We start from the raw sequence: 17,778 nt of genomic DNA, 5'->3' as shown, positions 1-17,778 counted from the left end.
CCAGAAACAAGATGGGAAAGTTCCTCAGCTCTACAAAGGACACCTACAAAAACCCCACAGCTAAATTTCTGTCAAGGGAGAATCTAGACTCCTTCCCTCTAGATGGGGAACAGGCAGGAACAGCCCCCTCACCACTCCTTTCAACACTCCACGTTCAAGCTAAGGAAATAAGATAACAGGAGGACATACAAGATGTACCAACAGGGAAAGAAGAAATAAAACTGCTTTTTTTGCTCTGATAACATAATGGTACAAAAATATCCCAAAGAAAACCAACCCAAAACAACAACACTCCTGGAACTAATACTCAACAGTGGCAAGGATGTAAGCCACACGGCAAATATATAAAAGTCAACTGTTCTCCCACAGAACAGCAGCGAATAAGTGGACTGAAATCAAAAGCACAACACACTCACATTAGCATGCACACAAAATGGAGTATTTAAGTGCAAACTTAAACTGTACAAGATCTACATGAGGAAAACTTCAAAACTCCAGTGAAATAAAGCAATGTAAAACCTATGGCATGCAGAGATATTTCAGTTCATGGGTAGTAGGAAGACAGTATTGTTAACTCAGTTTTTTCCCAATCAAAATCCCAGGAACTATGTGAGGTTATTAACAAAATGATTCTAAAGTGTATTTGGAAAGGCAAAAGACCAAGCACAACCAACAGAACCCTGAAAAAGCAAATCCAGAGGACTGACAGTAACCCACCTTTACACTCACTGAAAGTCACAGTCACCAAAACTGCTGGCCTGGTCAAAGAACAAAGACCAGGGTAACAAGAGAGCCCAGAAACAGCCACACAAGTAGAGCAAGCCAAATGCTGACCTAGAGCCCAGGCAAACCAGGAGGAAGGAGGGCCTCTTCAACGGGGTGTGGCACAACTGGACCTCCATGTATGAACGAACACACAGCCAGGTGCGGTGAACACACCTGCAATCCCAGCAACTGGGAGACAGAGACAGGAGGTTCACAAGTTCAAGGCCAGCCTGGGCAACCTAGTCAGACCCTGTCCCAAAATAAACATGAAAAGCTCGGGGATGTGACTCAGTGGTAAAGTGCCCCTGAGTTCAAACCAGTACCAAAAAAAAAAAAAAAACAAAGAAGTTGAAAGCAGACTGTTTAAACCTTTCTCCAAAAATAACTCAAAATGGATCACAGACCTAAATTTAAAACACAGAATTATAAAACCTCTAGGATATAACACAGGAGGAAAATCCAGATGATCTTGGCTTTAGCAATGACTTTTTAGTCAACTTATGAAAGAAAATAGTGATAAGCTGAACTTTCATTAAAACTGAAAGTTTCTGCTTTACAAAAGACATTGTTCAGAGATGGAAAAGACATGACATAAGACACTGCGGGCGGAGCGCGCTAATAAGTGGATGATGACACATAACGGGGGTGGGAGGGGTTAGTGTTAGGGTTAGAGTTAGGGTTAGGGAGGGGGGCAAGAATGGAGGAAGGAAGGACTGTATAGAGGGAAAAGAGGGGTGGGAGGGGTGGGGGGGAAGGGAAAAAATAACAGAATGAATCAAACAACATTACCCTATGTAAATTTATGATTACACAAATGGTATGCCTTCACGCCATGTACAAACAGAGAAACAACATGTATCCCATTTGTTTACAAAAAAAAAAAAAAAAAAAAGACATGACACAGGCTGGGGAAAATGTCTTCAAGACAGATACCTGAAAAAGGAGTTGAACCCCAAATACACACAGAAGTATCAAAAACAATAAAGAAAATCACGCAGCCTATATGGAAAACAGCACACTCCTAAAAAAGTAGAAGAGCCACCCTAGGACCAGCAACTCACTGCTGGATACATATCCAAAGATGAAGTCCCTCTCGGAGAGGAGTCTGCAGGCTATGTTCAGGACAGCTGACCTGTGTCCACCTCCAGGTAAAGGGACAAGGCAAACATGGCACACACCCTGGGACTGCCCAGCGAGGAAGGGAAGCCTGCCACCTGCCACCACGCTGACAGACGTGGAGGACACAAGACACAGACACTGTGTGACAACTTACACATGGCACCTAGGAGTGTGTAGAAGGATGGTCAGGGCTGTGGTGCGGCAAGGGGTACACCCTTCAGGGACGAGATGGATGTGGTCCAGAGCATGAATGTATGACATGACTGTGGTTTAAGAACACAGCTCTGAAGAGTGGATCCTACATGCTCTGACCACACGAAAGGGGAGGGTCGGCATGTGAGGGGTGGACATACTAGCATGACTATGGCCACCATGTCACAAGTACTAGAGAAGCTGGACACTGTACACAATCTGCTTGTCAATCAGTAAAGGGGCAGTAAAGAAATAATGTAATTTAAAAACGGGCAAAAGATCTGAGAAGATGCTCCACATCACGTGCTGGTAGGGAACCGGGAAGGTAAACAGGTGCCAGGATGCACCAAGTGCCAATGAGGATGTGGAGCAGCGACACTTCCACTTCTTGCTGAGGGCAGCTGGAAGCTAAGGTGGTACAACCGCTTCTCTCTCACTTTGGCCACTGTCTCCAGCTAAAGTCCATGCGTCCACTCCAGTAGCCCACTTTCCCCCTCTAGCCGCACTCAATGTGCCCAAGCTACAAGCAGAGCCAGCTCACCAGTCCTGCTAGGCTCCCTTCCTTACGACGAGGCTGAGGTCTCAGCCCCGCTGGCCAGGCACGTAGGCCTCAGCTCTGGCTCGTGAGTCCCTGGGCTGTTCCTGATGTTACTCTGGGCATCACACCTCCGGGAGCTCCTCTTCAAGGTGCCTCGCTACTACTTCTCCAATGCCAAAGCCTGGGAGTCAGGGACAAAGGCCCTGGTTTGCCTAACTAGGGGAGTGACCTCAGGAAGGTGGCACCGCCTCTGGGCCTCAGCTTCCTTATCTGTAAACCAAGAAAAGGGCACCAGTTTCTTTCTTTTCAGAAAGAAACAGAATGTCAAGAGCTGGAAGAAGCTGCAAAGATCATTCAGATAAGTGCTGCCCTAATACACTAACAAGGAGACATATCCTAGGGAAGCCAGTGTGTCGCACCGTCATGTGGCCATCTGCAGCCCGAAACCGGAGCCCGTACCTCAGGTCGTCACTATTTGATCAGTATCAGGACACCAAGACAAACAGTGGCCCTCTTCCTCCTGGACACTTTTTGCTTCAATATTCACAATTCACCCAATTAAAATACAGAGGAGCCTCAAAGGCTAGTTTATCTCCCACTAGCTCATTAACATACTGCTAACAATGACAGTCACAAGGACCCTCCCAATTTCTCATCATTAAACATGTACAGCAGAGAGGTCGAAAAATGCCAAGAGGAGGAGGTTCTAGAAAGGACCTAAGTTCAACACAGATTTAGACTCAGCATTAAAACAAAGTGCATACCATTAAGGATTACCTACCAATGGGATGAGTGCACTGCTTTGGAATGGTCTCAAATATTTTGGGAAATGTTTTCTCATGACCAGGAACACAGACCAGTCAGAGAACATGCAAGATCAGATATGCATTTTGAAAAGAGCATCCTGACTGCAATACAGAAAAAGGACTACAAAGGCCACAAGGGATGAAAGAAACTCAGAAGCAGCCATGAGTAAAATGGCCCAAAATGACAGTAACTTGGAAGGTCAGGGAGGAGATGGAGAGATGAGTTCAAGAGGCATTCAGAAGTGAAATCATAGGGTCTGACAACAGGCTGCATGTGAGAAGGTAAAAAGAGGTGTTGTCAGGAATCTTCTGGCTGGGTGCTGGAGCATTTTCTGGACAGGTAAGATGAGAAAAGAGCTAGGCTTCAAGGGAAGCCTCTGTTTCCCACACATCCAGCTTTGAACATGCTGAGTTTGAGGTGCAGGGTTACCCCATAAGGACATCAGGGAACTGAGTACACGAGACTTGAGATCAGGAGATACATGTGCCAGAGAAAGGAACCTGCATCACCTGCCTCCAGGTGGTCAGTGAAGCTGCATGGAGTACATCACCAGGGAAATTGGACAGCATGTGAAAAGGAGAGGACACCTGCCTACAGGTGGTCAGTGAAGCTGCATGGAGCACATCACCAGGGAAACTGGATGGCATGTGAAAAGGAGAGCCTACAGTCAGTCATCAGGGGCTATGAGACGGACAATGGTTATCTTAAAAAAAACCAAAGAGCACGACGGTCAAAAAGCAAATGGAAAGCACACTTGGTCTGGGGAGGTCAAGGAAGGAGATGGGAAAGGTCTATCGCACCAACATCTGGCTGACTGTGAGAACCGTGCAGAGGAACACCAGGGCTGGAAGTGAAGGGTGACAAAGTGAAGATAGAAGTCAAGTGTGAAAGTCAGTGGGAAGGCATGGGGAGAGGAATGAGAAGGTCCTATGAAGGTGAGAACATGCCAGCCAGCACCAGTGCAGCGTTCAGAAGGCAAAGCCCCAGAGCAGGCAGGAAATGCAGGATGGAGGCCGTCAGCAGCAGCTCAGGATGTGCCCACCTGATGGCCTGTGAAGTCACATGAGGAGACAGAGGAAGGATCTGACTTCAAAAGCATGCCCACACTTATGGGTCTAACTTGTCCTTGTTAGCACATCACCTTCTCTCTCCTAAGGCTGAGATTTATGTCCTACTTCCTGTCAGTTGGCTGCCAACCCCAAGGGTTAAGCAGCCTCCTGCTATTAGCTCCAATGCAACAGATGTGACTATATAATTTCCTGCTTTAAAGTTGACTGTAGTTCCACAACGAACATTGCACGGACCACAATTCCCTCAAACATGACACAGTGCCCACTCTAAATTGCAACCCCACCCCATACACCCATTCAGTCTCCTTCCTGACATCCACACTCCAGCCACTTAGACTACGTGCAAATTTCTGGATGCATTCTTTCTATCACCATGCTCAAGAGCTAAGCCACACCTTACCTCCTCTTTCCTGTCAATTCCCACATAGTAGATGATCAAAGAATGCCCACTAATTGAATAAACAATTGCTACCGTTACCGTAGCAGGCTGTCATCATCTTAGGCAAACTAATGAGTTTCCAAACGACTGGACTTCAAATAACCTCAACTCTCCTAATGTATACCTGACTCCTCATGCATAAAACCTATCCCACTGCAAAAATGTGAATGAGGCACAAATGTACACTCCATCCATCTTTTATGCCACAAAACTGTATCATGTGTCTTTCTGAAGGAAACAGGAATTGCAAATAACTTTTAACTTAAAGCTCCACCTAGGAAAGCAACATTTCACACAGAACAGTTGTTCTCTGTATTTTAGAATGCAAATAGCTACATTTATCAGAGCTACAAACTGCATGGTATATTGAGAAGTGTAAGAGCCATGAAAAAACATGGAATGTCTTGCATTCCAGTTGCTTCCTGTGTGCTCTCTAACTCCAAGACCTGTTTTATGACTTGTATTTTGTGCTTTCTGCTTCCTGAAGCTCTATTTACCAAAGCCATCTGTCAACTCTGAGTGAGAACGACAGTGGGGCTAGTAAGTCAGAAAAGATGCTTGCTCTGGGTCTGAAGGAAGTCTAAGTCAAGAGGTGGACAAGACTTCTGAGGTAAGAAGGTCCCTGATCTCTGTGGTTCTTTCTTCCTTCAGTATACCTCTCCCCATGAGGTAGCCAGTTCTTTCTACTCTTTCAGAGCAGCTTTTAGCCAGGGGTGGAACGAAGGGTTTCTGGATCAGTCAGTGGTCTCTGAAGTCTTTCACGAAATCCATTCAAATTATGCTTTTCATTACAGAGGTCTGGTGTGAACTTCACTGGAGGGGGACAGGTTCAGTATTCAGGGGTCTAGATAAGTCCCACTCGTGAAAAATGATACCGGCACACTAGGGGATAAAAACAAAAGCTTTTACAACACCAGAGCTTTGGAGATGCAAACTGAAACATGTATCAAAGAGACAGGCTAATTAGGCAGAAAAAACATTGACCCCTGAAAAAGTTATGAGCCCAAACTTTTAACTTTCTAACTCTGGAACTAGCAATTCAGTGGTAGCCAAAATTCCAATCTAAAGAAATTAAATATAAACGTATTTTTGGATGGTTTGAAAGCCAACCTGGAGGGGTATACCAAACAGGCAAGCCAAGTTCCGGGCTCCAGCTCGAAGCACCGAGTCTGCGGGGCTGAGCTGACCAAGTTTTATTAACAGTGGCCTGTTTCTGTAGTCGGAACCCCACAATTATCCTCAAGCCGGCTTCGAGTGCACCTGGTGGAAAGCGGGTGCGCCCCGGTGCACCGCCTGCGGGGCGCGCTCGGCACGCACGGAGCCCGAGCCCGGCTGGCGACCCGCAGCCCGCACGGCGCCCGCGGGCAACGGCGGGGCCTCCGCGCGGCCCCCGCCCGGCCCCGCTACCCGGGCGGCGCACCTTCATGAACTCGTCCTTGTCGAAGCACAGCGCGTCCGGCCCGCTGGGCAGGCTCATCCCGCGCCTCTCCATCCCGCCGGCCCCTCAGCGCCGAGCCGGGCCAGGCCAGGACGCGGCGGCCCGCCCCTCTGCGCGGCTCGCTTCCGCCAACATGGCGGCGCCGCGGGCGGCCAATGGGCGAGCGCCGCGGGCGGCTGCGCACGGCCGACGCCAAGAGCGGCGCGGGGCGGCGGGCGCGCGGCCGGGCGGTGCTGCCCCCGGCGGCGGAGGACGGCACTGCGGCCTCGCGCTGGGTCCGGCGGGTGCCTCCTCCATGACAGCTCCTCGCGTCGGCGGCGCCGCGTGCCCCCGCCCCCGGCCGGGGCCCGGGGTCCGCCCGAGAACGCAGGGACAGGCGCGCGTGTCCGTCCTGATCGCAGCGCCGGCCGTCCGAAGGGCGGGCCCTCGCTCCTTGTTGCCACGAGTGCACGTGCGTGCAGACCGCGGGCGGAGCGCCCCCCAGCGGCCAGGACGCGGCAGGCCGGGAGCCCGCGCACCCGCGAGCCGCGCCCGAGCCGTACCTGGAGCCTGGAGGAAGGAAGCCTCGGTCCCCGACTGACTTCTGGTTCACTGGTAAGAAAACCCTCACCCATGTGCAGGTCTGGGGTGCATGTTCGAGCAGACCCCAGACATCACACAGTTTCCCGCTTCCCGGTAGCCCATGTTGGAAAAAGACACCCTTACTGACTCAAAATGCCATTGTCACCACAGAGGACTCCTTCGCTCCATCTGGATGGAAATCACGGGTAGACTAAGTGCAGCTCCCCAGGTGTTAGCCGCTCTGCTTTGATCACTGGCAGCTCTCAGCTCTAGGAGTCAGCAGCCCTCCTTGCTGCTCCCCTGCCGCTTCCAGCAGCTCTCTAGCCCTTCCATCTCCAGAGCTGGTGGCTCCTGGCAACTCCCCATCACTCCCTGCCGTTCCAGCTGCTGGCTGCTACAGCCCCAAGTCACAGCCATTTCATTGCTAGAAGCTTTTAGTGCAACCAGAACTGCTGTGCTCAAGATGGAGATCACAAATAGGCAGAGAGAGAGAGAGAGAGAGAGAGAGAGAGAGAGAGAGAAAGAGAAAGGCTTAATTAGGGCTTAATTAGGGCTTCTGTTACGGTACAAGGGGAAGGAGCACACAACCCGCTCTAATATGGGGAAGGGGAGGCTGCTTATATAGACAAAAAGGCCAGCTCACACATGGGCAGTGTCCTGCAGCTGACCACAGACCTGCTTAGTCATTGATTCCTCTCAGTTAGACTGGGGACAGCAGAGGTACAGATTCACCCAGAGAAGCTGTGGGTATAGTCACATGGGATGGACCTGGACAGAAACTGCCAGAGGCAGAGCTGGTCAGTGACCATGGTGTGTTTGATGTGGCTGTGGTCGTGAGGTATTTTGGGGCAGCCACATTTGTCAAAGAAAACAAAAACCTAAAGTGCCTCTTGGGGAGCAGCAGCCCTCTGCTCTACAGCTCTACAAAATCAACCGTCTTGATGACCAATCTTGGCTGGCCCTGGAGGGTTTAGCCTTTGACATGGCCCCATTATTGATGGGAGGTGAGTGGCAAATGCAGGCAGCCTGTCCCAGTGCCAAGGGAGGGGAGAGGATGCAGGGCAGACCCAACAAAGCTCTGGGAACACTCCTCAGTCTCTGGGGCTCTGTGGGAATCTCAGTGAGCTAGAGCGCCAGTCCCTTCTGACAGAGCCCCCAGACCTTTAGCAAAGAAGTGAGCCTAAATGTGCACAACGAGTGTGCTAGCTCTGGGGAGGCTGGGTGACTAGGTGCACAGGGGAACGAGGGTCCCTGCTGCCCACCTCTTCACGCCCACCACAGCTGGGGCAGAAGGAAGGCCTCGATGCAGGTGGAGCACCGTCGAGAAGACGAAGGAGAGAGAGAGGAGGCTGAAACCTGCCCGGAGAACACAGCCCCACATCTACTCAGCGCCTCTGTCCAGTGGGCTCAATCGTTTCTGCTGTGCTGCTTGGTAAATATGACAGGTCCTGGAAGGTTGTTGAGTGGTCCATCTGCAACCTGCTGTGTGCCCACCCCACTGCTGCCTGACCCCAGCACTGGACAGTCCTGCCAGGTTCTGGCTGCCCAGTGCCTATGCAGTTAGGTATTTATCTACTGTTGGATGTTTGAGTACCAACCTACCAACAATGTCTGCTGCACAGTGTGTGTAGGAGAAGCAAATCAGAACATGCATGAAAGTACCTGATCAGTGTGAGACAAATAGGCCACCAGTATACCCTAACTTTCTTCCCTCTGATCTAAACCTTTCTTCAGAAGAGCCTTGATACAGTTTTCTATTTCTTTAAATCTCTCCTACATCTCATGATCTTTTCCCTTCGTGTCCTCCCTTTTTTTTTTTTTATAAAGGATGCACCTGCTACTTCAGTTCTAAATAAATATCAACCCCTCTTTGACTGTGCATGTCTAGAAAATTCTTAGTTCCCTCTTTCCATTGTGACAGAGCTCATGTCTTTCTTCCCACTCTCACCTATCTGTAGGTCCTGCATTTGGGGCAGGTTTTCTACTGAAAACTCAAAAATTGCAGAGAGATCTCAGGCTCTGGAAACTCACATGGGCATTTCCTCCAGTCTTCATCCTCTGTTCTCATTCTGGTCCTCGCCTGTTTCCTGATTATATGTGTGTCTGCTCTTGGACTTTCCCTTGATGTCGTGCTAATATATCACTGGTTCCCTGGTCAATTAATGTGTTAAGTAAAAATTTATAAGCATCTCATATTTGAATAAAAGTCATCATTTAAAACAAATCACCTCTTAGCAGCATTCCAAATAATAAACTATGATAAGATTCTAGCAGATGAACATGCAGAGAGATCAAATTGGAGTGGATTTCTGTGTGGCCAGCACTGTGTTGGGAGCTAAAGTGAATGATGCTCAAAGCCTGTCCTCCAACCCTGAGGAACTCTGAACCTCTGCAGAGGTGGGACTGTGCACAGACAACTGCATGTGGCCTCAAGGTTATGCCTTTCAGCCCTCTTGCTGGTCAAGGTGACCTAACCAATGGGGTTGGCTCCCACCCACTGTCAACAGAGCTCCTGGTACACCCTCCACATGCTTCCCCCCCTCCAGACCCAGGTCACCTGCCATTTCACTTGAATGTCCTGCTGGTGCCTTCAGCTCCACACATTCAAAGGTCAACTCACTGTCTTTGCCGAAGGGCCTGCTTTTCCTCCTACATTCTGCTTCTGGGTAGATAACTCCACCAAATGCCAGCTGCTTATGCCAGAAAGCTGGGGCTCAGTTGCCCACCTGAGCCAACCTGTTGCTCCTTAAAACAGTTGACCACAAAGCCCAGATGACACTCTGCACCACCACAGACTCGCTAGTCTCTTCCTCAGATGGAGACGCCCATTTCACACGTCCCAGTCTGCCTCCCACCCGCCACACCTCTTCCCTAAGACTCCTCCTCTCTGCTCACTCTCTCTGCTCAGGGGTGTGGGAAGCCATCCTTACTTAGCAGACTCAGACTAGGTTGAGTCATGGGACACAGATGTTGCTTCTAGGAACTGCTGGGAAGCATGTGGTGCTGCATGGGAGTGGTTCCCTGTCTCCTTCTGGAATAGTCCCCCTAAGAGAATGTCTCCCCTGACTCCACCCTATCCTGTCCATCACAGAAGCCCCTCCCCTTTACCTGTGTGTCTATAAATAAAAGAGTGTTGGGCTACTCCTTGTTGTTGTTAGAGGTCAAAGCTGGTATGACCAGGTCTATCACACCCCCTCTCAGAAAAGAGGATTGGCTCTTGTGCGTTTATTGAGTAGATAAGTTTATGGGTAATTGATTGATAAACAGCCAACATCATCCTCCGATAGTTAACCCTTTTCTCATTTATGTGGGACATGGCTGAGAAACCCCCACACTTGGCACCTAAACAGGTACTGTTCGAGAAGATTTTAGAAGAAAGAACAAAGGTAAGGTGTTAACCCCTTTCCCATGGGAAGCGCACACATGTGAATAAGTTTAGTAGAAAGAAAGGAAAGGAAATTTAATTGTGACGTTAAACCTGGGGAATTCGCTCTCTACAGACAGAAAAATAAAATGTATTCAGCCATATTCAATACGTGAGAATTCAGTGGAAAGAACACAACTCCTTCAGTTCTTGAAATGTAAATGGAGACCCAGTCTCTTTAAATACTGCGGACTCCAGCAGGCAGGTCTGCCTGCATCTCTGTGACTGTAAGAGACTGAGACCTAACTTGCCTGATGTAATGTAATATAAAGCTGCTCCCCCGCCTCCCAATTACTTGTCAGTCTGTGAACATCCTAGCTAGCTATTGGTTCATCAGTCAGCTTGCAAGCATCCTCCTCCGTTGGTCCCGTTAGCCCGCAGAATTCGACTGCTCGAGGATAGCTTCCCCGCCATCTTTTCTCATGCTTTCTCTCTCCTACTCACTTTCTTTCTTTCTCCTCCTCGCTTTTCACACTCTCTCTTGCACGCGCCCTCTCTCTTTTCCTCTCGTTTTCTCTCTTATCCTGCAGGGAGACACTCTGTTTGCTTAATAAACCCTTTTATGTCAGTTCCCGTGTCCGATGTGGTTTTCGTGGGTTCTTACAGCTGAGATGGGAGCAAAAGTTTAGAATCCTGGGAAGAAAAGATCCTAATCAGGAACTCAGAGAAAATCTCTAACTTAAGAAGGGGAAATTGCTCAGTGAGTTTCCTAGTTTAAACATGTGTGTTCCCGCCACAGCTTCCAGCCCTCCAGAAACAGCATGGTTTCTACTCCTGGGCAGAGAGAATGGAAGGCGACAGAGCCAGAGAGCCTATGAAAAACATGGCTGCTCCCTGCCCAGACAGAGCTCTGCTGGGCCAGGCCACCAGGATGAGAGGAGAAAAGCACGGGGATTGGAAGCACCATGGCTCAGGAGATTTAATCACAGGACTTAGAAATGCTATTAAGAGCTTTAAATCTAAGAGTCAAAAATATTCATCATCCAGGACCTCTTTGTCTTCTGGGAACATATTTTAAAAGTTTTTAGTAGTTAAGCAGTTCCCTATGAACAAAGAGATACAGAAGGGTGGGGACAAATCTCTATTCAGAAGACTGGCGAACACTCAGAGTCAGAGGAGGATGTTCTAATTATGCTTTTTAATGGATTAATCTTTTGCTTTTTAGGGATGATTTTAACAATCATCAGGACAAAAGTATTTTTAAGTTTTTTTTAAGGACAAATATTTTTAAGTTTTCCTCTTTATGTCTTAAATTCTTAGACAAATTAAATCAATATTTAATGCATGTTTGTTCATTACTATGGAGCTTCACTTACAATAGATTATAAATTTCCTTTTCTTGACTGATCTACAGATGTGTACACACAATAGTTATTTACATGGTTTCGAAATTTATTGCAGTTCGATGAGCATGCTCACATTTTAAAATTAAAATAAAAATGGATTTACCTAACTTTAATTCATGTGAGTGAATAAGGTTTAATTTATATTGGGTAAACAACTAAAAATAAAAAAGGCTTGTTTATAATTAATTCACATTTTTCCAGGTGGTCAGATAAATAATAAAATTGCTAAATTCTATAATATTTAAGATCTATATCCCTTGTTTCTAATTTTTTTAAATAGGAAAGAAATTATTATTATTATCTACATTTGTTTGATATCTTGACTTTTGCAATTAAGACAATAAATTTAATTTGAGGTAAATGAAATTTACAGGAGATAATTGATTTACAAGGATGGGATGCTAAAAGATCATGGATTGGAACATCATCTACTAAATATGAAAACATCATATTTATACTATATATACTATACTATATATACATCATGTACTATAACATTGTTTTAGATTGCACATAATTAGTATTCTTTTACACCACTACTTTTAATGCCAGATTCTTGTCATATAGTTCGTTTATCCAAAACCCTTTGTTGGACATTTGGATCATTTTTACTACTTTGAAAACAAGGTTTTTAAAGATATTCCTTCAACTATATCATTATATATAAAGATTATCTTTCCATAGATCCCTTAAAATACAATTTCTAGATTAATAACATAAGTTCTAAGATTTTTATAATAATTTATTGAATTACTACCAATTCTAATATAATAGCTTAAGTTAGTTTAGCATAATAAGGCCATTACCTATAGAACAAACAGGTCATAAGTCTAATTTTACATGTCTGTACTGACTGCATTTTATGGCTCTGTAACTCAGCCCACTACTAGACAAAATCAGATCATATATTTGGTGAAAACTAGGTCTTTTTTTTTTGTAATGCCCTTTTCAACCTAACAATATTGACTTTAATAATAAGTAAATTTATTATTCTTCCTGGCCAAATAGAAATATTTATTGTCACTTCTTATGGTTTCAATACTTGTTCAATACAATGCTAGGCCATTGTCTACAATTTAAGGTGAATAATGCTCCAGTTTATAGCAATCTTTTTCAACAATTAAAAAAAATAGAAATAAAAAGGGGGAAACAGATTGGTATGTAAACCCACTTAATTTCAAAAAATATTGTCTAAAACTATGATATTAGGATTCTCACGGCTGCTGAGTGACACATGGAGCAATACAATGCACCAGGTTTAACCATAAGGAAATCCTAAGTCTCCAGCCACAATGGTTATATGCAGCTCTATTGAACTCTCCCACAAGTGAAATGTATGGGAAATCTGTTGGGCCTGTTTCCCAGATCCACCTTTAATACATCCAACAATGTGGACTGGAGAATCAATCCCGGTATTTACTGATGATATTCATATGATGGGAGGTTTTGCAGATGCTCACATTATACCCATCCATGTGGCTGGATTTGACTATAATGGCTGCAGTGGAAACTTATCTATATGCTGGTCCCATGATAAACTCTCTGGCTGTCTAGATGTAACCTTTAAGAAAAAGACAGCATAAGGAATACCTAGGCCAGCCAATTATACTGCCCTTGGAACTTAGGATTGCATGTTCAAATGGTTATTAGAATGGGACTTTCTCATATATAGCCAATCTTTTCTATAAAATATCCACTAATGTCTTACTGCCTTAATTGTTCTGCAATATAATCTGGCGCCTTGTCTAAATGGATAAAATATACAAATGTCTTGCCAGTGCTACATATTATCTCTAAAGGTGGTGGATGTGTTTTTGGATTGATGTTCAAAAACCGATTGCCACTGTAATTTGGCATTTCCCTTTGCGTTGTGGCCTGCTTCCCTCATGCCCTGGAATACAACTTGGAGCTCCAGGTAACAGAACCATCTATTGCTTTGTTTGCCAGAAAGTACACTCTGTATGGTCTCCTGTCTAAGTTGGAAATATTATGCATGTGCAGGACTATTTGAGTATTTTATAAACAGTAGCACACAATAAATTCCATGCATGGGCCACTGTTTCTAAAAAAAAAAAAAAAAAAAAAAATTGATGAAGGGCTCTGGCCCTCCTGGTGACCCAAAGCTCTGCCTACACGGCAGGAGCGACCCGGGCTGGGAGTCGTGTGGGAGCCAGAGCCCGTGTGCGTTCAGGATCCCGTGCCCAGTTCCACAGTCAGGGAAGCCGAGTCCACCAACAGCCTTTTCCGCTGTCTTCTCCGCAGTTGGGAGCCGTGCCCCGGTGGCTGGCATCGTTCATCAGAGGAGAAGATCTGAAATAAATCTATATTCATGAAGTGTGACTCCATACAAACTGCAATATGTCAAGGAAGAAAAAAGATCCTGTAGAAATGTTTCATTCTGTGCAGCTGGTGAAAATCTGTGCCCCAATGGTTCAATATTCAAAGTGATTGCCCATTGATTGTTCAATTTACTGCCAATGATGCAAGACTTTTATCTGATGCTGCTTGTATAGTCTGTCTTTATGCGAATGGAATAGACATTAACTGTGGTTGCCCTCAGAGGTAAAGCTTAAAGAAGTTGGAAGAGTTTTCAAAAAGATTAGAGAAAACTTTGTGAACATGGTGGGCAATGGCAGAAGGTTATGGAGCTTGCTTAATAAATAAGCCAGAGCTTGTTCAAGATATGGTGAAACAAGTAAGAAATCAAGTGGAGAACCCCAGATTTTCAGTTTCCATTAAAATAAGGATCCATGATGACTTTACACGAACCATAGATCTTTGTAGAAAGGCTGAAGCAACTGGAGTTTCCTGGATTACAGTCCATGGAAGAACTGTTGAAGAAAGACATCAGCCAGTCCACTATGATGCCATTAAAATAATAAAGGAAAACATGTCTATACCTGTAATTGCCAACGGAGATATCAGGAGTCTAAAAGAGGCTGAAAATGTGTGGCAGATTACTGGAACAGATGGTGTGATGGTTGCAAGAGGACTCTTAGCAAACCCAGCCATGTTTGCTGGATATGAAGAAACCCCACTGAAATGCATCTGGGACTGGGTTGATATCGCCCTTGAACTTGGAACTCCTTTCATGTGTTTCCATCAACACTTGATGTACATGATGGAAAAGATAACTTCAAAGCAAGAAAGAAGAGTATTTAATGCACTGTCAAGCACATCAGCAGTCTTAGATTACCTTACAGACCATTATGGCATTTGACTGGACTTCCTAAATTATTTTAATATGTACTTTATTTTGTACTTGTAATGATTATCATAAAAGGTTGCATCTTTAAATTGGTTCTATATTCAAAGTGATTGCCCATTGATTGTTCAATTTGCTGCCAATGATGCAAGACTTTTATCTGCATCTCAAACTTTATTATAAAAACAATCCTTGGGAGCACTTTAAAAGATCAGATCTAGACCTCATTGTCAGAGATTCTGATTCAGTAGATATCGAATGGACCTAGAAATTTATAGTTTTAAAGAAGAGCAGAAGTGGTTCAAAAATCCTGGTCATTCTAGGTCCAAACACTGATAAACTGTTCTGAATCTTGTTATGGATTGGCGAAGGAGGGTTCCCCTAAAGGAAATGTTTTTAAATTTTTTAAATAAAAACTTTAAATTTTAATACTAAGAAAGTATGATATATGATATCTGTACCTTAACAAGTACATTTTTAATAAAAGTTAAGTGCACAGCAGTGGTAGAATAAATGTTAACGTCATATAAAATGAACAAGAAACTCTAATAGAATCATACTTGCGTTAGCATTAAAAAATCAAATTGGAATGTCAAACTGGTACACTTCCTAATTGAATTATACACCTTAAGGTTTATTTGTTTTAAATTGTACATAAAAAATTAGATGTGTTATCTGGACTTTAAAATTTTAAAAAATTGATGAAAAACAAGTATATCAAAATATCTTCCTCTCAAAAATTCAGTCAGGAAGGCCTAATGTGGCATCATTGCCACTAAATGTTTCACTTTTACTTCTTTAAAAGAATTTACAAGCAACCATATTTAGTCTAAATTTTTAATACAATGGAAGATCTAAAAAACTAGGCAAATAATTGAGTTGTTTAAAACTATTTTCAGAATGCAAAATAAGATTAGATATACAATCATTCTGATTTTTGAAACTCCATGTAATTTGGACTCTTCCCTATTGTTTGGATATTACATTGCACTACTGGTAACTATGTAGTAAAGACCAAATTAGAATACAACAAACTGGTATTACACTAAAAGATGAATAATTCACATTTATATTCTAACAATTATTTCTTTGATGATAATTTAGTTCCTATATATTTTAATGTATTCTTCTAGGTTTCTATCTGTTCCCACATTCATTATATCCAGGGACATAATTCATTCTGTTAAGATGCTATGGCCCCCAAAAGTTAAGTATTAATAGAATGACTGAGATCAAATCAAATGCTTTAGCAAGTATTTTTACAAATATCAGTGATGAGCCTTTTGCTCTCCAATTTAAACAAAGGCTTAAATACCATAATGAGTGTAAGCATGTATGTTGTTACAACTAAATATCATATTTCCCAATAGGACTAACAGATCTTTAATAATCATCTGATGGACATTTGACATAGCAGTAATAATAGCTTGAATCTTATAAAATCACATCACCGCATCCAGGATATTCAAAAGATAGAATTGATCCCAGGCTGCATTTCTGGTTGATCAAATACTTCCTAAATTGAGTGGTATATTATTGGAATAATATGATTGCTACTAATTCTTTTGGTATCATGATAATAGGTTGCCGTATCCTCAGAACCAAGAGCCAGGACCTCGGAGCAGCTCTCAAAACCAAGATCTGGAACCTCAAAATAACTGCCCCTCATTTGCATTTTAAAGAATATTAAAAGGGGAAATATGGGAAGCCATCCTTATTTAGCAGAATCAGACTAGGTTGAGCCCTGTGACACAGAGGCCTGGCTTCTAGGAACTTTTGGGAAGCACGTGGCACTGCGTGGGAGTGGTTCCCTGTCTCCCTCTGGAATTTTCCCCCTAAGAGGATGGCTCCCCTGACTCCACCCTATCCTGTCCATCACAGAAGAAGCTCCTCCCAGTCTTGGCCCCCTTCATCTGTGTGTCTATAAATAAAAGAGAGTCGGGTGAGTCGTTGTTGTAAGAGGCCAGAGCTGGTGTGGCCAGACCCATCGTGCCTCCTCTCATTTAAAACGAGTGTTGGCTCTTGTGCGTTCATTGAGTAGATAAGGTCATGGATAATTGATAAACAGCCAACGTCCTACTCCGGCAGTTAACCCTTTTCTCATCCATGCGGGATGTGACTGAGAGACCCCCACAGGGGGACACTGTTGGGACATGAAGGCAGGTTGGACAGCAATTCCCTAATCTTTCCACCATCAAGCCAACTCTGCCTGCTCAGGGCTTGGGCAGAATTCCCTCCTTGCTCTTGCAGGACTGGGCTCAGCCCTGCTGCGGCTGTTGACCTGGGCCACCCTTGGCCTCTGAAGGCACTGGCAGCCCCTGCCACGCGGTCCTCTCCATGGTGGTGGACAGCTTGGCCCTGAGCTTCCTGTAAGTGCAGGAGCAGTGAGTCTTACGCAGCAGGAGCGAGCGCTACCACCTTGCAAGGTCTACTGGTCAGAAGCAGGTCCCGAGTCTGGTCCCCACCGCAAGGCCAGCGTAGATGCTGCCAGCACTCCTGCTCGCCCACGCTCACCACTGCAGAAACGTGTCCGTCCCAGGGCTTTGGCTGTTATCTCAGGCCTGATGGCGGTAGGATGGGGTTACGCCCACAGACTGGCCAGCCCCTGACCCGGACCTGTGTGTCCGACTTCCTGCCAGTTGCCTCCATGCAGAGTCAATGCAGCTCTCAGGCTCAGCCCGTCCAAACCCCATGCTGATTTCCAGTGGGCTTCTCCTGGGCAGTCCTGAAGCCTTGGCCTCATCATGCTCACCCTCGACCACCCACGAGGCCTCCAGAACACACTCAGACCCACTGCGCCTCACTACCTGCACCCCGCCATGCTGGTCCTGCCCGTGCCACTATCTTTCAGATCGGGGGTCTCAGCAGGGGGTG

The 17,778-nt window shown here is 45.2% G+C and overlaps 1 protein-coding gene and 1 pseudogene across 3 annotated transcripts in view; one reads left to right on the top strand and one right to left on the bottom strand.

The window, feature by feature from the left end:
- Nucleotides 1-6,506, bottom strand: part of Cog2 (component of oligomeric golgi complex 2) — a 35,627-nt gene extending 29,121 nt beyond the window's left edge. For 2 of the 3 annotated variants that reach the window (XM_047519881.1, XM_047519882.1), the window contains exon 1: nucleotides 6,351-6,506. In XM_047519881.1, the coding sequence (XP_047375837.1) occupies nucleotides 6,351-6,422 (72 nt within the window). In that variant the 5' untranslated portion in view covers nucleotides 6,423-6,506. The remainder of the gene's footprint in view (nucleotides 1-6,350) is intronic. The other variant, XM_047519883.1, reaches the window with a different exon arrangement.
- A 1,873-nt stretch (nucleotides 6,507-8,379) lies between these two features.
- LOC124961135 (tRNA-dihydrouridine(20a/20b) synthase [NAD(P)+]-like) lies at nucleotides 8,380-16,624 on the top strand (annotated as a pseudogene).
- The last annotated feature ends 1,154 nt before the right edge of the window (nucleotides 16,625-17,778 follow it).

The sequence above is a fragment of the Sciurus carolinensis genome, chromosome 12 (assembly GCF_902686445.1).
Source record: "Sciurus carolinensis chromosome 12, mSciCar1.2, whole genome shotgun sequence".
Classification (NCBI taxonomy): domain Eukaryota; kingdom Metazoa; phylum Chordata; class Mammalia; order Rodentia; family Sciuridae; genus Sciurus; species Sciurus carolinensis.
This window is presented reverse-complemented; position numbering and strand designations above follow the sequence as displayed.